At 42.3% G+C, this 24620-nt stretch overlaps 1 protein-coding gene across 1 annotated transcript in view; it reads left to right on the top strand.

The window, feature by feature from the left end:
* The window catches only part of Phlpp1 (PH domain and leucine rich repeat protein phosphatase 1), a 209266-nt gene that overhangs the window by 123835 nt on the left and 60811 nt on the right, over positions 1-24620 (top strand). The window contains exon 4 of the mRNA XM_051147211.1: positions 6204-6370. Within this exon, the coding sequence (XP_051003168.1) occupies positions 6204-6370 (167 nt within the window). The remainder of the gene's footprint in view (positions 1-6203; positions 6371-24620) is intronic.

Below are 24620 nucleotides of genomic sequence, written 5' to 3'. Positions count from 1 at the left end.
CGAAAAAAAGAAAGAAAGAAAGAAAAGAAAACAAAAAAGACAATTTGAATAGATGGTTAGAATTTATAATTATAAAATTAATATATATCATGGGGGTCATTCATTCTGACTCTAATTCGCCTTTATTTAAGTGTGTGTGTGTGTGTGTGTGTGTGTGTGTGTGTGTGTGTGTGTGTGTTTTAATGCAGATGCCAGAGATACCAGATTCCCTGGAGCTAGAGTTACAGGTAGCTAGCTATAATCTACCGTATGTGGGTGCGGAAACTGAACTTGGCTCCCCTGCAGGACTACAAAGGCTTTTAACCACTGAGCCATCTCTCCAGTACTGATCTTAATTTTTTTTATTGTCAGTACCGATTAGAAATAATCTCCTAGACAATAGTTATCTTGACCTGATCTAAAAATTGAATCTATTCACATGTCGAATTTTCTAAGAAACATTATTTGTGTAACTGCCCAAGGTGATGGGCATATAGATTAGGAATAGTAGTTGATTTTACCGATCCTTTCTTGAGTTTTAAAAGTGAGAAAAGTATTATTGATGTTGGTCTGGCATGTATTGGGCAATCTACTTTAGAGATGGGGAAACTGATGGACAGACAGATGGGTGAAGTGTCCTGTCTAAAACCACATACTAGAGACCAGTTCAATCCTCTGGTACACGGTGTTCCTGAGCTCGGGTTTGTAGCTGGTAGTGTGCTGGTGTGACACGTACAGTAGCTTCCGCAGAGGGAGAAGTTGTGACATCCCTGAGGAGTCCCTTCCCTGTGGAGATTTTAGGCACTTTCCACAGAGGGTAGTTTGTTTCACTTTCCAGATTTTGTAACTTCTTTTTGTACTTTCCTACAGAATTCTAAGGTTTGATTCGATGTTCCTCGATTATTTGCTGGGGAATCACTGTTGTTCAGTGGGACAAGTGGGCAAAGCCATGATGTCAAGGAAGGATGGTCCCTACGACTGTCACCCTTTCTGTGGACTCTGCTTGCTCAGCAGATGGTCTGTGTTTCTCTGGAGGAGCGGTATGGGCTGTTGCTGCTGCTGCCTCACACCTAAGCTTGTGTTTCTTCTTGGTACTGCTGCTCTGTGTTCTAGTTACGCTACCGACTTTCTTGGGAGTGAGCAGAATGTTCCTCCTCCCTGCCTGGCTCCCTGGTGATAACTAACAGAGCTCCAGACCCTGGCCTGGTGGCTGAGGTTAAAAGTGCAGGCTCTTGTTCACATGCTGGGCCCAGTATAGTTGTGGCCTGCAGCTCAATTTGACCCAGTTTAACCTTGACCTTTAAGGTCGGGGTTGAGTCTGTTGAAAATTAAACTCAATATTATATCATCAGCTTTTATAAGGGCAGTACTTCCTTTTTTTTTTTCCCCCTCTTCAAGACAGGGTTTTTCTGTATAGTGCTGGCTGTCCTGGACTGTCTCTGTAGACCAGGCTGGCCTCAAACTCACAGTGATCTGGCTGCCTCTGCCTCCCTGAGTGCTGGGATTAAAGACGTGTGCCACCACACCCAGCTAGCACTTCCTTTCTATAAAAATAAGTTACAGCTACTGGGAAAGGAAGCTGGATACTAAAGCCTGCTTGCTCTGAGGTGTACCCCGGTGGTTTCTTTTTAACAGTCTCCATGCATATAGATCTGTATGAAGCTTTGGAAAGGATCTGAGTTTTAATAGCAGCAGTGTGGATGGACCAGAGTTTCTTCATTGGATGTCCAGCTTTTCTCCTTTGGATGAGATGCACCTTGGCTGGTTTGCATTGATGTACTTATTTCTTTTGGTTCCAGGATGTGGGTCTGGTCAAAGGAGAAGCTTTGGGGAGCTTTGTGGTCTCCTTGGCTGCTCACTGCCCGTGGCTGTTTACACATTGGATTCATGTTCTTACCGTAGATGTTCCTGTTTCCACTGTGGTTCCCATGAGAGTGTGCTGCCTGACTTTATCCTGTTAATGTGCCTACTTCCTCCTGCTTCCAGCAGTAACAGCTCGTAGTCCCGAATGAGGAGTGGAGCAAGGGCAACTTGACGTTTAATCATTTTCTCTTTGTCCAAAGGGAGCAGTGGTAGGCCTCTGTTAAAATAGAACTTGTTTTCTTCACAGTAGTCTCCAAGGGCACAGTACACTAGGCAGGCCAGAGACAAGCTGGGAAGGCTGTAGGAGGAGTTGTGAGGTGGGCCCGTGACCCTCCTCTGCACAGCATCCTGAGGGTCACAGTGAGCGCTTAGTGTGGTTGTTTCAGTGCCTTTACCAACATGCCTCCGGAAAGCTACGCAAGTATGTTCCTGATCGTGCTGCACTTCTCAGAGCCTTTGGAAATGTTCTGCTTTGCTTGCATTAAAAGCCAGAGTTCTTAGGATGGTCTGAAATACCCCATAAGATCTGCCAGTGGCCCCGCCTCTTTGTGGTCTGAACTCAAGTCATTGACTCTCCCTGTGTCAGCGTTGCTGAGAAACACTTCTTGTGGCGGCTTCCTCTGACTGATGCTCTTCTGTGTGTTCTTCTGTTGCCTCTTCCTGCTGTGTGGCCTCTGCAGTATGGCTACTCTGTCCAGGGTCACTGCTACTAAGAATCCAGAATATTCCTTTGTGTGTGCTGGGCATGGACTACACCACCAAGGCCCTATCCTTTTTTTTTTTTTTTTTGGTCTTTTCTAATTTTTTTGTTTTTCTTTTTTTATTTTATTTTATTTTAATTTAAAATTTTTGTCTTTTCTAATTTAAGGTAAGATATTGCTAAGTTGCTCACAGTGTCCTTGAACTCTGTATCCTAGACGCCCTTAGGTACTGATCTTCCTTCGCCACCACGCCTGACTGCCGATTTTTATCATGCTTATTTATCAGTGAAGGGCAGGAGCCCCATCCACATCTCTCACAGAATGAGGATCTACTTGGATAATGCAGGATAAAGATTCTTAGTCATATCTTTGAGTACATAAGGTAATAGCTACTATTTTTGGATTTTGGAGGCCCACCATTCGCCCATTACAAAGCCTGTGGGTGTTGTTAACCACAGGAGGCAGAAGAAATGCCCCAGCTACACACGCCATAGTACAACACTAAGTAGAAGGAAAGAAAGCTAATCTTTTTTCACGTCTACCATTTTTTAATCATATTTTTTGTTTCTGTATTTTCCCTTCAAATTAAATGCACATGTGCTGTGAGATACACAGGAAGAATAGAAAAGGTGAGATTATGTTTTCTTAGCTGCTGTTAAGGTTCAGTTGTAGAGTTCTTACCTAACAAGTGTGGAGCCTACTTTGCGCCCCTCCCCCTCTGGCTTCCATGCACTGGCTGTCCTACTTGTTAAAACAGTGGTAGTTACTTTGTGTCTTCTGTTGTCTCTCTTACAAGGAAGTAAACAGTAAAGATCAACTTAAATCTCCTGTCCTCCATTTCCTATTTTCATTTCCCTTTCCTGTTATACTATTACAATATGTCCAGGCGTTACCGGACATGCCATTATTTATATGCAGTGTGTGGAGTTGCATGTGTGTGTGCACTTAAAATGTTTCCAGGACTAGTATTTTATGTAGAGTAATATAGCTCACTGTTTAATTTTTCCAATCACTTGAGATTTTGCTGTGCTTTTTGAGGCAGATCCTCTGTCTGCCTTGGCTTCTGACTAGCCATGTCAGCAGCTAGCCTGTAGTGTCAACAGTTGGAACCATTCCTCAGACCCGCAATGCTTATCTTCCTTTGTATCCAGAGGATCTGGATACTCTGCAATTCCCTTTAGGGAGTATGGATTGTTCCAGGGGAAAATAGATAAATAAAGTGGAAAGCACGAAACCACAACCACAGACATCCACTTGTGCGTGAAGTCGAGTTTCAATATCACATCCCCTAGGAAGGCTTTCCTGACCTCAGATTATGCCCTAAGCCTCCTTGCTGTCTATTACTGCAGTAACTGTCGTTAGTTACCTCTCCCCTTTGATATATCCAGAGTCAGGGCTGAGGATGTCTTGTTCTGTTGTTGCTCCTCAGGACATGCGCTGTGATTTACCATTAGGTGCTTAACACTTGGTTTTGAATGGACAGCGCTGTGTACTCTGCACATCTGCCCCATTTCCTACTCACAGCGTCTTGCTTGAATCTCATGAATAGGAATCCTGTGTGGTGCTGATGCTTTTGAACTTTTTTTTTTTTTGGTTTTTGGAGACAGGGTTTCTCTGTGTAGCCTTGGCTGTCCTGGACTAGCTTTGTAGACCAGGCTGGCCTCGAACTCACAGAGATCCGCCTGCCTCTGCCTCCCGAGTGCTGGGATTAAAGGTGTGCGCCACCACGTCCGGTGAACTTTTTTTTTTTAACATTAAAATCTGTTGTCCCAATCTCCAAGCCCCTAAATCCTTTTGGTTTGCATCAAGAACTTTGTTCTCTTTGGAAATTTCTTTGTTAATGGTGCAAATTCAAAGAAAGCTGAAATTGCTGAAATGCCAATCCAGACTTCTCTAAGATTATTTGAGATGGGTCTGTAGAGCCTTGCACACCAGCTGAGATGGGTCTGTAGAGCCTTGCACACCAGTCGAGATGGGTCTGTAGAGCCTTGCACACCAGCTGAGATGGGTCTGTAGAGCCTTGCACACCAGTCGAGATGGGTCTGTAGAGCCTTGCACACCAGCTGAGATGGGTCTGCAGAGCCTTGCACACCAGCTGAGATGGGTCTGCAGAGCCTTGCACACCAGCTGAGATGGGTCTGCAGAGCCTTGCACACCAGCTGAGATGGGTCTGCAGAGCCTTGCACACCAGCTGAGATGGGTCTGTAGAGCCTTGCACACCAGCTGAGATGGGTCTGTAAAGCCTTGCACACCAGCTGAGATGGGTGTGTAGAGCCTTACACACCAGCTGAGATGGGTGTGTAGAGCCTTGCACACCAGTTGAGATGGGTCTGCAAGACCCTTGCACAGCAGGGTCTTCTTCTTTCACATGTGCACTATAATGTGTCTTTACTTTCAAGTGTGACCTTTGCAGACTATGATTCTTGCATATTTACTTCTGAATAGCTTTTTAGCATCAGGGAAATTTGAGTACTAGTGAATATGAAATATGAGCAATTCTGTTTTGTAGCAATAGCAATAAAAATAAGAGTAGCATTTATTGGTGGTTTTTCTGGACCATGAAGGTAGGAGTAGATGCTGGGTTTATATCTGCTACATAGACATGAAAACCAAGGCTTAGAGAAGTCAGTGATCTGTCTGTTCACCTCAGTGACGAGCTAGTGGTGCTTGGATGAGAATCTGTGTGCTGTGGTCCCAGAACCACATTCCCATGACTCTGTTTTGCTTCTTCTGGGTTAGGAAAAAGAAACCTGGAATTTGTTAACAGAAAAGTACATCAGGTTGATCACATATAAAGAGTAAAGCATTTATTTACTTACTTATTTGTATTTTTGCAAGGCTGTTGTAAAGTCAGCGGCTAACTTAGGCAAAGGCTTAGAACTATGGTATCAGTGTACCTGCCACCAGAGCCAAGACATTTGAAGAGGACTGAGTCTATGTACTTCCATTATAAATTGACATAACATTTTAGGAATCCAGCTTACCCTGTGCACTTTGTATCTCCTTCATACATGTTGGTTCATAGCCCTGGAGTCCTGCCTGGCCTGGGTAGGAGCCATTTAACCCAAGGTAGGCATTAAATATCTAGATAATCATTTGGATAGAACTATTGTTTTTATGCAAAGCATTTACATGAGGCAAAGTGCAATGAATTTATAATTATCTTACTGAAACTTTGTGGTGACAATTGCAGGCATTGTTAGCCATCAAGTAATGGAATCTGATTAAGTTTTATAAAAGGGCACTGCATTGAGTATGGAGCCATTGCTGCCCTTTTTCCTGATATGTCCTCTATTAAATCAATATACAACATCTGTCTTCTTGTCTAGGTCCTGATTGTATATTTCCTCTAAACTCTTATGCTAGATTGTTCAGAATCTTCTTACTTGATATTTCTGGGAATAAAACCACCTGTACCAGAGACTAGTGACATCACAAAACAAAACCTAATGAGATAACTTGTGCTGTGTGGCGTTCCTCCTGTCACCTTAAGCATGCCCACTGTGCTTTTTATAGGTGTGGCTCTGTCTTGTGTCAAGTGTATACTTCATCTGTTTGTATTACTTTCATGGTTCCCAGAAGGGACCATCTTATTTCTTTCTGTCTGTAGATAATAGTTCACAGGAAAAGGTGCATTAAACTTACTGTGTTTCTCTCCAGGTGGCATCCCAGCGCATAAGCTCAGTAGACCTCTCGTGTTGTAGCCTTGAACATCTGCCTGCCAACCTCTTCTACAGCCAAGACCTTACTCATCTCAATTTAAAACAAAACTTCCTGAGGCAAAACCCCAGCCTCCCAGCTGCCAGAGGACTTGGTGAACTGCAAAGGTGAGCCTGTAGGGGGTGGTAGTGGGGGTTGGCATCCTGTGGAAGGCCTGGGGGTCCAGACCAGTGCAGGACCAGCCAAGTTGGGAATGGTCTCTTGACTATTCTGGTAGGAATAGTGCATATGCATTTTCCTTTTCAGATAGCAAGGTAATAATTTGCTTTATAATGAGGGCAGTATCAGCTGTCACTCTGAAATTTTCCCTAAGGCTTCCTGCCTTTAAAATGTGGCTTGTGATTATTCATTGGATAGATTTGCATAAGAGTAGTTCTTTTTAAACAAACTTCAGTCTCTAGATTGTCTGCAAATAGACTGAAAAATTAATGGCTTTTATTTTGCTTCTTCTAATTTCAAGAGTCTGTTCAGAATAAATTACTTGTTTTGAAACTTGTGGATCAGTTTTTCTCATTAAAAGACTTATCTCAGGTTTAAGTCCACAACCCTGTGATGTCTGGATATCGGAATGCAGAATTGAGTCACGAGTGTCAGCCGGGAGAGTCTGCCCATGATGAAGTATCCGTGAAGCCGACCTGAGACTTTGCCATTTAACCCCCTTTGCAGCATTGACGAAGCTGGATTCTGTGGGAAGGGAAGGCCCTGTGACTGTGCATGTAGCGACTGCACCGGAAGAGGGTGTAGGTGTGCCTTCAGGGAACACTGTGGCTTCTTAGGCTCTGATAGGGTTAGAGAGAAAGCTATGTTCATCAGTCATTGTAGTTATGTGTCTATGGTTTTTAATACCCAGGAAAAAAAACCAACCATATTTTATTGTAAAAATTACACACGTAATTGCAAAATATGATAGTATTTTAAAGAATTAACTTTTCAAAGTTAGCGCGCCAATTAGTGGGTTCTGTTGCTGCATTTCCATACACTTGTGTCACTTAATTTGCTTTACTTTGTCTCCCCTCCCTCTCACTGTACACCCCTAATCCCTAGGAGAGTATTTTAATTGCTATTTCAAAAAGTTGTGACTATTCTTCTTTTATACCATACCGAAAGCGGCATTACAATTCATCTATACTAAGCCCATGCAAGGAATGAAGACTATGGGATATTAAGGCAGTTCACATTAGTAGTGATCAGAGGAGGAAGTGAGGTGCTGGAATTACAGAATGACTTTAAGGGGTGTTCAGCTGTTTATGTAGTGTCTACTTCTTTACGAAGGAAAAAGCATAGAGGTAAATATGGCAAAGCGCGCTAACATTTGACAAATGGAATTGTAAATGCCTGGGTGACATTATTTTCTCTGTTCATCTATGTAAGTGTCCCATATTAATTCAAAATCAAAACTGACATAAGATGGGTTTCTTAACACTTACAGGAATATTCACAAAAGAAAGTATCCATGAAATGAGTAAATATCCAGGTGGGCCAGGGTTCAGCGGGGTCCAGGTCCCACATTGCCTGCTGTTCCTTTCAGAGACTCCTAGTTGTCTAAGACACTTAATCTCCCCCTCCATGCCCCATTTTGTGACTCCTGAGCTGTCTTTTGAACTTTCTCCCTTCACTCCTCTCCACAGCCTTCCTGCTCACAGACACGGGCACAGGCATACCCACCCTTACCACCCTCACCACCCTCACTACCCTCACTACCCTGCCCTGTGAGCTGCACCTGCAGTTGGCATTCTTTCCACAATGAGGACTTGCTGTTGTTTCCCACTACAGCTAACTTGTTTCTTGTGTCTTGTTTTATGCATTTTATGATTTTGTTTTATTTTGTGTTTTAAAATAATGTATATAAAATTAAAAATTCTTCTAAACAAGGTTTATAACAGACAGTTGCCTAAATTTCAGTGTACTCCTTGACCTAAGCCCTGCTTTTGAGCGAGTCACGTTGTGCCGCTGGGATCCGCTGTCCGCTCTGTTCTTCCTAAGTGTTGTGCGTACACTGCCATGCTGGGCGTTGCTTGCTGGTGTACTGCTTAAGAAGGTGGGGCCTTGGTCCTTCTGTTGTGTCACACTGTTCTTGCTTCATGCTGCAGATGAAGCCCTGTCCCCATTCCCTGCTTCATACATTGGTATCAAGTTTTGATCCACTTGGCGTCCACTGTTACCTTTGTTAGCATGGAACTGTTGCTCCCAGCTAAGGAACTTGAGTTCTGTAACTGCATTTTCTGGGCTTGCTCTTCCTTTCATTTGCATTCTCCTCTTCTTCCTAGATCATGTAGGCTTCCTGACAGAACTTAGCATCCTTCCTAACCTCTTTTACTGGAGCCAATGTAGGTATTTGCACTTTTTGCCTGCTGCATAGCAAAGACAGTGAGTGAGTGAGTGAGTGAGTGAGTGAGTGAGTGAGTGAGTGCCTCTTTTCTCTGGGGCATGTCAGTCTTACCTGAGAGGAATCCTTTGGCATCTGTCTGAGTGATGCATACCAAAACGCAGAGAGCTAAGTGGGGAAGAGAAGCAAAATCTCAAAGCTTCATGTGTGGGTTTCTGTCCAGTCTCCCTGTTTTACAGAACAGTGCGTTTTGCTGAACCTGGTATCTTTGAACCAGCGATTCTTTAGTTTAGTTTCTTTGGGGGAATAAACTCCTTTCCTGGAATTGGGGAGAGAATCGGGCGTCTTTGACACTTTTTTTGTAGATGTGTAACAAAAATATAGGACAGGCACAAACAGGCGCATGCAGCCTAGTGGGTTCCTACCAAGTACACATGTCATATAGCTCCTGCCTGTACTGAGAAGTCAACTGTTACCAGCACACAGCAACTCTCTTTCTGCCCCACCCACTGCCCCATTGTCAACAAAAGATGATCTTTGTCCTGGCATCTGACACCTGACTCAGTCTTACCTGCTTATATACTTGATATAAATGGATCGTACAGTGAGTGCATGTATCCGGTTTCTTTCATATATTATTCTTTGTAAAGAGCAAAACAGAATTCAGTCATCTTGGTGTATTGTCCCAGGCAGTCCAGACTGGGCTACTCAAATGACTGGGTTTAAGATGGAAGGTTATCACATTTTACATTATAAAAGAGCAGTTTGTTTTCTGTTACTTTAAGGCTGAGCAGGTATAACTAAGAGACTGGGTCTGTGAGGTCTGAGACATTGGTGAGGCTGCTGTTACAGTGCCCTTCAGAGAACACACTAGGCTTCAAATGACAGCCTCCTTCAACATCCTAACTATGCAGTACCTGTGTGACAGACAGCTCATTGTTCATATTTTCAAAGTAATAAGTAAATAGTAAACATATACATGCACATATACTGATACCGTGGATTTAAATTATAATATATAATTAGGTCATATCTATACTTCAGAAATCACTAATATACATTTTTAAATTATAGTTTAGCAAGTTTGTTCTATTAAGAGTTTGCTATATATACATATGTAATATATATAAATTTTAATATAGTATATACTGTACATGTATGATATATATATCTTTTATTCTGATCACTCTCACACACACCCCTGTCAGCACTCTCTTTTTCCTACAATCCTTTTTGCACATTCCTGTCTTCCTAACCTCCTTTTCTTACATTGATTTTTTTTTTTTTTTTTTTTTTTTTTTTTGTGAGTTAGTGGATTTAACCAGGGCCATCTGCGTCCACAGGTCTGGAGCACTCCACTGAAACCTGGTGGGGTCACCTGTGGGCACACAGCTGAAGAGAGTGATAGCCTTTCCTCAGAATCGTCAGTAGCCAAGAGCTGGCAGGGAGGAGTAGGCCTCCTGAGCCCCTCTTTGATCTATGGTTGTCTAATGATGGGCCCAATCTTGTGAAGGCCAGCAGAGGCCTCTTTAGCTTCTCTTGGGATAATGATTGCAGTGGCCTAGGTTATACTTCGAAGTCTTAGGTGGGGTGGTATACATGTCCTGTTGAGTACTGAGCACTCAGCCATCACATATTCTCAGCATGTAGAGCAGCCATGAGTCTCCTCGTTCACCCAGTCACGTACATTTTTAATGTTATTAGACTTTGGGATGTGTTGAGATGCCATACTTTCAATTTCCTAATTTTTATTTGTTTATAATAAGAAATTTATGGTAGTAAATGTCTAGTGTACAGTAAATGTCTAGTGCATGTTTTACTGGGAACATGTTTGAGAGGTAATGAAGAGTAACTTATTTTCATATTTTAACTAAGTCTTAAGGAATTAGGGTTTAGGCTAGTATTAACACAAATTCTGCTGGGCACGGTGGCACACACCTGTAATCCCAGCACTTGGGAGGCAGAGGCAGGGGAGTCTCTGTGAGTTCAAGGCTAGCCTGGTCTGCAAAGTGAGTCTAGGACAGCCAAGGCAACACAAACAAGCCTTGTCTTGAAACACAAAACAATAAAACAAAAGACAAATTCTGATTTCAATATTTTAAGAAGAAATTTTACATGCAATAAAAGAGATAAGTGTCTTTAAAGTACAGTGTGTCTTAAATTTTCATCTAAATGTAAACATTCACCTTAAACAAATATCAGTTTTCAAAGAACATTTAAATCGGTGTTTGTACCAGTATTCTGAATCTGGACAGTAATACAGGTCACTGTTTCAGAGGGAAGACATTCCTCTTGAGTCTCCACAGTTTGTTTTTCCTTTATTGGCACTGGAACTTTTCAACTTCATGTTCAGCATTTAGAGAGGAAAGCATCAGTAACTTTTCGTGGTTTTAATAGTTTCTTTCCTGATTCTGTGCCACTAATAAGTATCCTGTATTATTTACATCTTCCTTTTTTATTAGCAGATAGTAAGTACTTCATATAGCCAACTACACAAATGAACTAGTAGTCGTAATATAAGTTATTGCTGTTCGCAATAGATAATTAGTTAATTTTTTGTAGTGCCAGCGAAGAGGACAAGTTTTTGCTGGTTTAAATTCTCGGGCCTTTAACTTTTAACTTTTCCCCTCATATGTTAATTTTACCGGTTCTACTGTGGTAACTAATTGTGTGGGTGACTTGCACTGACCTATATTGATGTTCAGATCTTTTACCAAACTGATGTGCTTAGGTTTTTAATGTTTTCAATAATTTCTTAATTTGTCATTTATTGAAATTTCATGGGTAGGGTCATTGAAGGGTCTAAGGTTTGAGTATAAAGAAGTCAAAACATTGTGCGTCTTGCAACAGTCTTTCTCCACTTGCTAACAAGAGAAAAGCATCATGCTGTTCCATACACACAAGAGTCTCCACAGAAAGGTGAAGACCTGACGGAGAGCAAACCTCAGGCTGATGTACCAGGTTGAGAAAGGGAAGGGCAAGAGGAGGAGCTCCAGAAGAGATTATGAGGATGTCGCTCATGCACATCTCACTTGTTTCAGAAAAATTAAAGGGACCAGAGAGCATCTTCATTGTCTACTGTTTTTCTTTAGTTCACAGTACTATGACACAGAAGCAGATTTAGGGGTGACATCTTCTGTCATCCTTCATAAAGGGGGGCAAACAGAGTTCCTGATCATGGTACCTGCAGCCTTTGGAAAGCACAGTGTAGAAAGTGCACTCAGACAGTAACTACCAGTAGGTGCTCATTTCTCTTTGCTGTGTCCCTAGTACTTGAAATGTTTATAATTTAAGTTAGATTTCTTTACCTAAGACAATATTAATGTAGTAATCATTCCATTTAATAGATAAGCCTACATTTTAGTAAATTGTTGACAAACTTATGATCCCACTTAAATGATTTAATTCTATATATGGAAAATTGTGGGAAAGATTAAGCTTTGTCACAGGTGGAAGCAGTCTTGATGGGCTTTACTTTTGGGGCACTCCATAAATACCTTGTGACAGACTGAGTGGAGTCATCTTGGGCCTGGAATTTAGGAAGCAGACCTGGGAACCCCAACTGGGCTATTGTTTTTTCAATTGACTCTTAACTGGAGAAAGAGACCGTCCTTCCCATGTGACTCAGGCAGGTGGGGAGGAGAGAACAACAAGTTTAGTCTGGGCTTGAATGTGTGTGGAGCAGCGAACAGGCCGGACCAGCACACGGGCCAGAGAGACACCTAAGGACCCGTCCCGTGGAACGGATACCCGAAGGTTTACTTTTTTGTTTTTTTAACCTTTTTTCTTTTTTCTTTTTTCTTTTTCTTTTGATGTAAGTTAGTTGGGTTGTATAATAAAGTTTAATTGTTAAGAAACAGAGCCAACAGAAAATTTATTAAATAGAAGTTATTAAAAAAAACATTTCATCTGTCTTTTCTTACTCGTTGTTATCACTGCCATCCATAAGCAAGGGCTGGAGGTCCTGGTTTCAGCTGTTGCACTTTGATGGGATGGAGCAGGGAGGCAGAGCTCGGTTACTTTTTTTATAGGAAGAGTACAAACTTTTGTCTTAAGGTATTTTTTGTTGCTTAAGAATTTCACGCATCCGTGCAGTGTGCTTTAATCAAATCCACCCCCACTACCTCTCCTCTTGTTCCTCTCCAAACTCCCCACTGCTTTGGCTCCTAACTTAAAGTGGTCCATCCCCTCTCCTCTTTTATTGAAAATAGCTTCTTTTCTCAGGCAAAATATCCTGATTACAGTTTCCCAGTTCCTTCCCACTTCCTCTCCCCAATTAGATAAATTCCTTTTTCTCTTTCTCATCAGAAAAGAAGCTTCTATCAAACATAGCAAAATAAAGTATAATAAGATAAAACAGACTATCATGTCGAAGTTGGACAAGGCAAACAAACAGGAGGAAAAGATCCCAAAAGAAGATACAAGAATCAGAGACCGACATTCACATACTCAGAAATCCAATAAAAACACTCAACTGAAAGCCATAATATATAATACATGAACACATACATAGCACATATACATACATACCATATATATACATATTGTTAGGATTCGCTTCAGTCTGCCCACCTGTGATGTCGTTGCCTACCTGCCACGGGGGCATTGCCCTGCCCAGGGCTATACAAAAGGACGGTCATACCTAGCCTCCCTCTCTCCTTCTCTTCCTCTTCCTCTGCACCTCTCTTCCTCTGACTCTGGCTCTCTCTGGGGTACCCCTCCCCCTTTCCTTATCCCCATGTTCATTTAATAAACCTAGTATAATCTAATATCTGGTGCTTGGTACCTTATTATCTTATCTCATTCTCATACATAAAACATATATATGTACACACACACACACTTGCTGCTTCGATCTCTAAGTTCATATGAGCTTTGCTCACTTGGAGGGCCTTGTTCTCCTGGTGCCCTCCATCCACTCTGGCTCTTACATCTTTCTGCCTCCTCTTCCATGCGGTTTCCTGACCTCTGAGGGGTGGGATGTGCTGGAGACTGAATGAAAAATGAGGACATCATTGTTCCTAGGTATATTTAAGGAGAAGGCTTATTGTAGATATGAGGTGGAGTACAGCAGAGGCATCTGGAAGGGTACAGACTGAACAGGACCAGCAGGGTTAACCAGGCCATGGCCGGGATTGGGGCAAGAGAGGAGAGAGGGAGTCAAGCAGACCAAGAGAGATCCAGAAGTGAGCCAGGCAAGATCTAAGATGTGGATGGACCAAGAGGCCACAAATTACTCAAGAGACCAAGAGGACACATAGGCAGAATGGCTTAGTTCTATAGGGACCAGAGGCTAGAGGAAGGGAAGCAGAGCTCACCCCTGGGTTGGAGAGGTCTAGGGTGGGGGGCAGGGTGAAAAGTGCTGAGAGAGGAGCCACGGTACTTACTTACTTGTCCCAGGTTTCTTTGCTGTCTAGCAGAGAGATCACATTTAGAGCTGTATGTTCCAAGGTGTGTGTGTGTGTGTGTGTGTGTGTGTGTGTGTGTGTGTGTGTGTGTGTCTGTCTGTCTGTCTGTCTGTCTGTCTGTCTCTCCCTCTCTCCGCGCGCGCGTCTCTCTCTCTCTCTCTCTCTCTCTCTCTCTCTCTCTCTCAGAACTGTATGTTTCAAGGTATCTGTCTGTTTTCTCGCTCCCCACCTCCCCTATCTCTGCATTTGTTTCCATCTGCTACAGGAGGAAGCTTATCCAATGATGATATACGTCTGTATCATTAGGAGTCATTTTATCACTACTTCTACAAGACCAGTAGTTACTTGGTTTCACTCTAGGTCATCTCTGGTTCTGGTTCTTTGGGTACAAGTTCCATCTTTTGGAATGAGCCTTAAGACAAATCAGGCACTGAGTGGTTATTCTCACAAGGTTTCTCATCTTTGCCCTAGCATATCTTGCAGGCAGAACAGCTAGATCGCAGGCTTTGTAGCTGGGTCTCTCATCTGCCTGGGTATAGTTACAAACGGTGATTGATACCTGCTTTTGCACCCTGGAAAGAAGTTGTGTTCTCCAGGTCCAGAGATTACCATATAAGAGGTGACAGCAGCAGGAGTGGAGCCTGCCTCCAGTGTCTCTCTATGCTTCACTGAGCCTGGAGACATTGTGAAAAGTGCACATACGATCTTGAGTGAGTCACATTTGTCCCGCTGCTCTACCGTAGAGGAGCTCGGCCACAGCCAAGCGAGGGCACCTCCAGGCTTTTCTGTATCTCCCTCTCCTGCATCTGCCCATGTGTCTTGTGTGGTCCATTGTCCAGAGGCACAAGAACATGGAATCTATGTTTACTCTCCAGACTGTAACAGCTTGTGTGTTTTGCTTGGGAGAATTGAGGCCATTGGTATTCAGCTATTATCAGAAGATTTAAATTTATTGATGTTAGTTTGTTAATTCTGTATTTAATATCGTTAGAAATTTGTGCTATAAGTGACTTGAAAGTCATGTATGAATTATTAGTAAATTATTTTTCTGTAAATAGTTCTGACACCATGCACACACAAAAAGACAACTGCCCCATCAAGTTTTTAGGCAGCATTGCTTTCCCTCTTGATTTGTTGTCATTGTTTTTGCTGCTGTTATTCAAGTGTGATTATTTATTCCCCGACAGTTTCACAGAATTCTATAAAATAGTTTGTGAAAGCTGCTTTTAAGCATAGAAATAGTAGTATAACCTTAGCCTTTTCACATTTGATTGTGTTTAATTTTTGCTTAGAGACTGAAAATATAACTCTCATAAGGAGGCATTGACCTGATTATCTTTGTCACTTACCTGTTTGTTCTGCTTATCCACTGTGCTCTGCTCAGCTCTGAATTCCTGAAAGGTAGAAATCAGGCTCCCCCAGATGATTGCGGTTGTAAGGTAGACATTAACTGCACTGGGAAGGAGCGCATGAGAGAGCGTGGAGGAGAACTGCCCTTAGTCATGCACCTCTGTCCTACTCATGTGCTCCTTCTTCGCGACAGGCTTTTGTGGCAACTTGAAGAGAGAAGTGAAACTGGAAATTCTTCATTTCTCTTTGGTTGAAAGTTTGATGAAAAAAAAAAAAAAAACCCCTGTATAATGAGACCACACAGGAAATATGACATGGAGATTTGTAACTAAGAATTAGTAGTAGGAAAAAGAGAAAATAGGCTTTAAATGGACAGTGTGATTTTTTTTTTTTCCCTAAGGTGGGGGAGGTGGGGAGGGGGAGATAAAAACTCCAAACCAAAGCAAAAAACTACCACCAGTCTCTAGAATACTTTACATTTCTTGCCACTCCCTTGCGGATGCTACCCTCCTGCCTGCACCACCTCCCAAGCCCAGTTCTGCCTTGTGTCCTGTCTGCCCTTCAAGTTGCGTTCACTAGGATGTCTTGGAGAGTTTGGCTATTTCCAGTTCTGTGTGCTCATTCCCTCCTCTGATTTATAAACATTCTTTGTACTTGCTTGTTGTATCTTGTAATAAGCATTAGCAGTTTTCAGAATTGACATCTATTTGTACATTCCTTGACCATAGGGACGGAATGAATGTCTCTGCTTTGTTATTTCCTGTTTCCCCTTCATACTTAGCCTAGAGAAGAATGGAGGTAGAAGGCAGACGCAGGAATGGCGTGTCTCAGGTCAGCTGTTGGTTTCCCATCACCAGGGGTACTAGAGGGAACCATCTATAAAGAAGAAAGTTTCCAAAACACTTTGAGCAATTGATGCCATATATAGCACTATTTTAAGGGGATAGTGGTCTGTTGAGATCCCTTTTGATCAATCACACCATAATGTGATAACTAAAGATCAATTTCATTGACCCTTAGGTGTGCGTCTTAGAGTCGGTGTGGTATAAATAAGTCTAGGATCACCTAAAAAGAGGCAAAAATTACTTTTGTGTGCAGGAATGAATTAAAGACTTGAGAAACTTAGAAGGAAGAAGTGGATTTGGTTCTGAGTAGATATGAAAGTTATATTCACTGAAAATGAGAGAGAGGGCAGAAAGTAGTGGGAGAGACAGTGAAGTTGCGTGGGCCAGCATGGTGTGACATAACACAGTAAACATTGTGGAGAAACTAGGAGGAGAAACTCCTAATTCTGCCTGTAGCTCAAGTACCTTTCTTTAACAAGCCTCCCATAGCTACAGTTTTAGTTCTCATGAGGTGGGAAACAAATGACCCTATCTCCTGCCTTGTTTTGAGGGAGGGATTTTTCACATTCTAGTGGTAGAAAGCTATTAAATTATTTATGTTTACCACACTTTAACATTTTCAGGATTTAAGAAGTGACATGAGGGGGATGGAGAGGTGGCTCAGAAATTAAGAGCACTGGCTGCTCTTCCAGAGGGCCTGAGTTCAATTCCCAGAAACAACATGGTGGCTCCTAACTATCTAATATGAGATCTGGTGCCCTCTTCTGGGAGCATTCAGGCAGAACCCTGCATACATAATAAATATATCTTTTTTAAAAAGTGATACAAGTTTTTGTTTTTACCAGTAATATCTGGATGGTCATTTCAGTGGTGATAGCATGCTGAGCGAATTGGAGCAAGAAGTGGCATGACAGTGCTTTTGCTGCTCATCTGCCATACTTAGAGTGCAGTGCTTAGGACAGTCTAGCCTCATGGGACGTACTCTTCTATGTGAAGTATAGTTGTAAAGGTTGGGGGGAGTCACCGAAGAGAGGGACAGGCGAATCTCTGTGAGTTCGAGGCTAGTCTGGTCTACAACACCCAAGGCAACACAGAGAAACCCTGTCTCAAAAACTAGAAAGGAAGAGGGAGAGGGAGGGAGGAAGGAAGGGGGGGGGAGTGCTCGCAGAGCTCATCCATGTAAAGAGAGATGGATGGTAGGCAGTGCAGAGTGCTGCTGAGAGAAGTGAGGATTTTCAGCACAAGGCTTGAGGCTTGCCAGATAATTAAGGAATTTCAGAGAATGTATGGAATGCCCCTTCTCCAGTAAGCTGTTAACCCACATTGCAAGTTCTTGCGTAGCTGAGCTTTGCAGATGGAATTTAGATCCTCTTGGGATACTTCTATTTCATAACCTTCCCATTTTCCTACCCTGAGCCCTGGATCAAAGGAAAGCCTTGAGATGGCTTAGAGCTCTGGGATTGTGCAGTCTTTAGTCTTCCTTTCAGCTTGCTCTGCCTCCTCAGCTCCGGCAGTCATGGCTTGGTTTTTGTTTTGTTTTGTTTCTCAGACAGCTCTTTCTAAAAAGGATCTCAAAGGAAAACAGAAGATTTTTATCACTCAGGCTGTGTTAACTTTGTCCGGCTGACTTCTTGGAGTCATCTAAAATGCTCTTTAACTTTTATCCCACTAACAGATAAATATGTAGGGAATAATAGTGACTTTAAAAGCTCTTGGTAGATTTTTCATTCAGCTATTTTATTCTTCCCAACTCCATTTTCCCGTTTTAACTAAGCTCTTTGCTGTATTCTCCAAGCCTTAGCCTAGCTTTAAGAGTCTAGTACTATACAGTGTTTGTCGGTATTTTCTATTCTGAGTGACAATCAGCTGTTCACTGCCTATCTCCTTTAAGACAAGGATAACTGTGATGTCATCCAGCAGATGCTCTATTTTATGGCACTGGGTAATGAATGTCTTTGTGACTTGGGTCTTGAGGACATCCTTAGCATCATTACTGATGGCCTGTGAAATGTGTCCCCTCGGTAGCCAGAGTAAGCACACTGCTGGAGCAGAGCACCTCTTTGTCTTCCCTTCTCATCTCAGACACACATTTAACTCCCACGTGCACACAACATTTGTGTTACTTTTCTAAGCTAAAGTCCCAGGAGAGTTTGGTTTTTGTCCTAAGTGACTAATTTCGATACTGTTCACCATATGCAGTTCAGATAGAGCTTTCAGTGGGGAGTTTGGATGATGGCACTTGCCCAACAGGGTATCCACAGTGGCCTGTGTAGAAGGCAGAATACACCCCCTCTTTCTGGTGGTGTTTGAGTTTATGATGAACAAGAGACAAACAAAACAACTTACAGAAAGGATAGCTTTGCTTGTCCCCATGGGTTTAACCCTGCTTCCCCACTGTGGGAGGAGCAGCAGGAAGGGGAGCTACTGTTTTTGTGATAAATACAAATCATGTATCCTGAGATGTTTTGTTCATTCTGTTTGAAGTTCTTCTAGGTAAACAGCAGTGTCTCTGTTGAGATGCTCTGTGGTGAAGCATTAACCAGGCTTTATCACCGTAGGCATTCCTTTTTCTATGTGAATTTGGCCTGCTTAGCATTTCCCAAGTACACTCTGCAGTTTACCTCTCAGGCAGTGCTTCTCACGTTGGTGTTAATTCAGACTTCAGTCAGGCCATCCAGTCCCAGAGCCAGTAGTCTGTATGGTACTATTCTCTTTAAATGGTCGCTTTAGTCATCTTCTGCCTGCCGTGCTCTTCAGTGAGAAGCCAAGCCCTGTTTGAGCAACCACGAAGTTCCCACCCTTTACTTCACATGTGCAACTCTTCCTGCAACAGTCTGAGTTCCCAGGAAGTTAAAAAAAAAAAAAAAAAGCCGACTCTCACTTTGCTTCACAATTCTGTGTTCCACATGCAGCAGCAAGAACTCAATAAACGCTCCACGAATAAAGCCTTGGTGCCTGTCTTTGCTAGCTTTCCTTACTGAGCTCTGGGTGTTGGAATTTTTTTGTTTCACTGTGAGATGCGCTGCCAGGCTGTGTAGGGAGCTCAGGCACTCGATAGACCGTGTCTGGGAGTTAGCTACTCTCTTTTTGCCTGCGCTTCTTTTCTCATTCCTTTGATGGAAAAGGTCCCTGGCTCTCCTTGTGCGTTCTCGCACGAGTCAGCTGGGCATTGTGCCAGGCACATGTCACCTCTCTGTGCTGAGAAGTGAAATGGTGACCTGCTTCCTGTCTTGTCCAGAAGTCTGCTAACATTGTTACTTGTTTCACCTGTGTAGTAGGAGTTGTCATGAAACTTCTGAATAGTGTTGGCAGTTAAAATCTTCTACTGCTGGGCAGATCTGTTGATTAAAAAAAGAGAACGAGTGTGGTCATGGACACACAGAGTAAAGCAGCGGTCTCCTCGGGAGTTTTAAAGTGTAACATGACAGCATACTTCTTGATTCTCTTCTTGATGCTTGTGTTGCCAGTTTGTAAAAGAATCAGATGACATACTTAGAAATCCACTGAGTGCTTTTTTTTTTTTTTTTCACATAATGACTATCTTGCGATTTTAGGGTGAGTTTTATTATTTAATGTGTTATTCTTAGGGAGAGTATGTGTCATGGCTCCCATGTAGATGTCAGAGGGAAACTATGGAGTAGGTTTTTCCTTCTTCCTTGACATGGACTCCAGGGATCAAACGCAAGTCTCCTTTTACTGTCTACGCCGTTTTGCTGGCCCTGGAGTGGATTTCTCTATAAGCAACTCATGGGCTCCTAGGAGCTTGCTCTATGTATCCTCGGCTTTTGCCCTTTGAGCTGCATTGTTCACCTCGTGTATAGAAAGTTAACCTAGTGGAAGGTCTTACAGGTAGGATCTAATTAGTAATTGCTCTCGTGTTTGAATAATACTAAAGAAGGACTAAACTATTTATTTGTCTTTTTAGATAATGCTCTAATTCGCCATTATAGTAGTGTCTCTGTTCTAATTATTCCCAACATTGAGTGTTCTTTTTCTTTCATTTATTATGCCAGAAAAATACTATTTGTGAGCTTCCTGGTCTGGGGAGTGACCCCTGATCTAGCAGGTACAGAGCATGTACTCCCATGCTACGGTGCCTTCTTCTGTGCCTTAATATCTGCAGCAGTCCTTTTGCTCAGAGTTTGAGCAGATCATTTTTTAGCAGTAGATTTAATTTTTTAGCCAAATGAAATGTTAATGTTTATTTTTGTTTTCTAGTCATATGAGAAGGTGTTGTGTTTATTTCCGCTGGCTCCAAGAGTCATCTTTGGTGTTGAGAATTCAGATAGGGTGGTTTCTGTTTATTTTAACTCAAATGTGGAGAAGCTGGTTGTGCCACATTTGCATTGGTGTACTTCTAAGCTCCAGAAGAGAGGTGGATGCTTCCTGGTCTGAGGCTGGTGGACTCCTCAGCTCTTGGAGCAGAAGGGCATATGTAAACCCACGTGGCTCCGCCTCAAGTTGTAAAGGGCTGGCGTATGCCAAGGAATTCAGAAGAGATGAAAGCTCAGTTCCAGGGTAGTTAGCTTTGGGGCGTGAGGACAATATAAGCGCCAGGAGATGAGTCATGCCTAATGAGGAGTAGATGTTCCTAGTGAAGCTGAGGCTGGCCCTGGGAGCCAAGGATTTTTCATGTCCTCACAAACACAGCCGCCCAAAGACCATGGAGGCAGACGGTATTTCCTGTTACTCCCTCTGTATCCCGTAGCATGAGCCTCTACCATGCAAAGTGCTCTGCTCCTTACCTGTTATACTGTAGGTTGCTTATGGCACATCTGACTTGCTATAAGGATAAAGTTCCCAATTAAATAGAGCAGCAAGGTGCCAGGGCTTCAGGGTGATGAGTACACAGAAGGTAAGTCAAGGATGTTGCTTACCTATTGTTTCTTAAGGTCAAGTGTACTTAAGCACTGTAAATAGGGCTTTGGTCCCCTCCTAAGAGTTGTCTTTCAGAAGAGAAACCTCACTGTATGCAGTAGATGGTGAAAACCTCAAGGTAGGCTCTCAGACAGCATCTAAGCATGGTTTGGGAAGACAGAAGAGTACATACTCAGCTTGTTACCTGTGTTTTCTCTGTTTCATTTAAGCAGCAACAATGCTTCTCTCCCCTGTTGTATAATGTATTTAATATAAACAGAAAAAAGATTTACATAGTAATTGTAATTAGCTACTAAAAAGAAAACAGACTGCTTCTGCCAGTCTATGACGAGGCTGATGCCATGAAAGCAGAAAGATGACGATTGTGGGGAGGAAGGGAACAGCAGGGAAAGGCGAGTTGAAAAATAGAATATACAGTGTGTATGACAACGCCATAGTTTAGTATATTAACTAAAAATTAGTCATAAATAAATAGTAAATAAAGATAGAAATTATTGAAAGTGTAAATAGCAAAAGAGGTTTTGAGTGGCTTTTATCACTTTGGGATGAAGAAAACCTTCTTAGTGGGAAAACAAAAGGAATAAAAAACTAGACTCCATAAAGGAAAGAATAACAAATTTGAGTCAATAAAACTTAAAAACGAGTGTGTGGCAAAAGGCACACACTCATTAACAGCAGCAAAACTACAGGCCAGAATATTTACAGCATAGGATATATGCAGTCAACTCAGAGTGCCTCGGATGCTGAGGGGAGACTTTAAAAGTCCAGTAGAAATATGGGCAAAGGATGTGGGTTTGTCGATGAAAGACATTTTGTGAATATCGCTTGTAAAAAGCTCAGCTTTACTGAGCGATATAGATGAAGTTGGCTTGTCATCTTTGGTTGGGTTAGAAACAATAGACAAGGGGAGAGCACTGGATGTGAGTGACAGAGTTCACGGAAGTGGAGGAACCCATGTGGCTGATGGAGAGTATGAGTGTGCAGCTTTTGTTTCAAAATACTGTACCATATATTCTAATTTAAATTATACATATTCTTTGTTCCACATGGACTGACACCCCTAGGTGTTTCAGCCTTGACACATCTGCCTGATTTCAGTGCTTTATGATGTAACTGGAGTCGGGGAGGCAAATGAGGAACTTCATCCACCTGACCAAGAGCGTTGGCTACCAAGAGCACTGCTTTCATTCTGCTGTCTGGCTCCAGACCCCACCTTGCCCCTGTCATTTAAGGCCCCATTCCTAACACGTAATCATGTGCTTCGATGTCAGTGAGGCTACTTTGGTACCTAGTTTGAAAGGGACCTGAAGGGTTGCTTGTAACAAACCATGGTCACTGATCCTGTCTCTGAAAGTTGTGGGGTCTCTTCAGTCCCTGCACTTTCGTGAGCCACTACTGAAAAGCAAAACTGTGCCTTTGAGCTTTGGGGTAAGTCACACAACCTAAACTCCTACAGTGCTGCTGTGTTCTGTTCAGTCTAATACCCTGTGTCATGCAGCATTAGTTAATGATTAAGCTTAGTCTTTATTAGGCTCTGTGTTAACATTAGTTTGCTTTATTTCCCTCTTTGAGCTCTGTTGTGGGACCAGTGGACGTGGGCTACTTTTCTTCTTCAGAAGTAGACTGCTTGCTTTGGGGAATAAAATCAGTCTTCATATTTTTGGTAGTTTGGGAACACTTCTGGAATTGTTTTCTATATAAATACATAAGGTATCCCTATACCAATATTGCCACTCTTGGTAGGAGAAAATGAGTGAAAATGTAGCATTTTTTTTTCTACAGTACTTTCTTTGACTCATGGCTAAGAATTATGACTGATAGTTTTTAATTATATACTGACAGAATTATATTGAATTCTTTACAGTGGTGTGTTGAAAGGTTATAGAGTCGAGGCTGAATCCAGTTGTCACACAACTTTCTTGCAGCCATTTTATCTGTGAGCTTGGGAAATAAACCAACTTCAAAGTCATCTTCTAGTTTTTATTTTTCTTAACATAACCACCTGAAACTAGGATGATACCCATTTTCTTAGTTTGTGCTGACTGTGTTACTGTAATACCATACAGTGAGTAACTGATGAGCCACAGAGAGTTGTTGTTTAAGATTTAGTAGAGACTAGAACAGTGTACTAGTAGATTTGGTGTTTGGCAACAGCTTACCCTTTAGATGCGTTGTCCCTGCATCGTCATGTGGTGGGGTGAACATGTTCTCTTTAACATTTTTATAAGGACAATAGTCCTATTTATGAGGGTGGAGCTCTTCAGTTGGCTAAGTTTCAGCATAAGGATTTAGGGACTTTTAGAGCATAGATGTTTATACCACAGCATCCACTTTAATTAACTCTTTAGCTTTGTGATTGTATGTGCTGTGAGATAAATGTGTGTATAAAACACTGTCTTGATTACTTTTCGGTTTCTGTGATAAAACACACGACCAAGGCAATTTATAGAAGAAAGTGCTTAATTTGGGGTTCATGGTTTCAGAGAGTTGGAGTCCATGACCATCATGGTGGGGAGCATGGCGGCAGACAGGCAGGCATGGTGCTGGAGCAGTAGCTGAGAGCTCAGGTTCTGAGACACAGCCACTAGGTAGAGAGAGAGGGACGCTGGAATGGTGGGATTCCTTTAAAACCTCAAAGCCTGCTCCTGCTTCCTATAGCAGGGCTACATCTCCTAATCATCCCCAAACAGCTTTACCCACTGGGAGTCAGTGTCCAAATAAATGAGCCTGTGAGGGCCATTCTCATTCAGATCAACACACACACACACACACTGATCACTACTAGTTTTTTCTTGAATTTTTAGCCTTTAAACCGTCTATCTTCCCTATTCTATGATAATTGTTACAATCATTGTTTAAGATATTGTTTACTAATTTAAACTGTATTGCTTTGCTGCTTATTGAGCAGTTATAAGATGATATCTGTAGCCTGGATGAGTGTAATCAAACTGAAATACTAGTTTAAAATAAGGTTTTTAAAAATGTTTTAGCCAAATGTCCATGTTTAACTTTTTTTCTTACAAATCAGCCAGTTCTATTTTAGAATTGGTTTTGTATATGCATTATTTATCTGGCATTTTACGCTGGGGGTAGCCCTGGCTGTCCTGGAATCACTCTGTATACCAGCCTGGCCTCAAACTCACAGAGATCCACCTGCCTCTGCCTCCTGAATGCTGAGATTAAAGGCGTGCACCACCACCGCCTGGCTGATTTATTTTATTTTTATATATGTGTGTGCATTTGTGTGTGTGTGTGCTGGGATAGAAGGAAGAGGGTGCATGGAGTCCTAGAGTGAAGAGGCTACAATCTGCCTGGGGTGGGTGTTGGACTACCAAGCTGTGGTCCTCTGCAAGAGAATTGCTCCTAACCTCTAAGACATCCTCCAGCCTCTTGAGCATAACTTTTTGTACTGTTTTCTTATAGGGTGTGGTGATTTCTACTCTTGCTCTACAATACTGTGCTGGTACCTTGTGAAAGGATAAAAAGCTAGCCGGGCATTTTGATCTCTGTCCCCCATAACTTGCTCAGTGTCTCCACTGATGTGTTACCA

The sequence above is a fragment of the Acomys russatus genome, chromosome 6 (genome assembly GCF_903995435.1).
Source record: "Acomys russatus chromosome 6, mAcoRus1.1, whole genome shotgun sequence".
Classification (NCBI taxonomy): domain Eukaryota; kingdom Metazoa; phylum Chordata; class Mammalia; order Rodentia; family Muridae; genus Acomys; species Acomys russatus.
The sequence above is the reverse complement of the archived record's forward strand: the minus strand, read 5'-3'. Positions and strand labels throughout refer to the sequence as shown.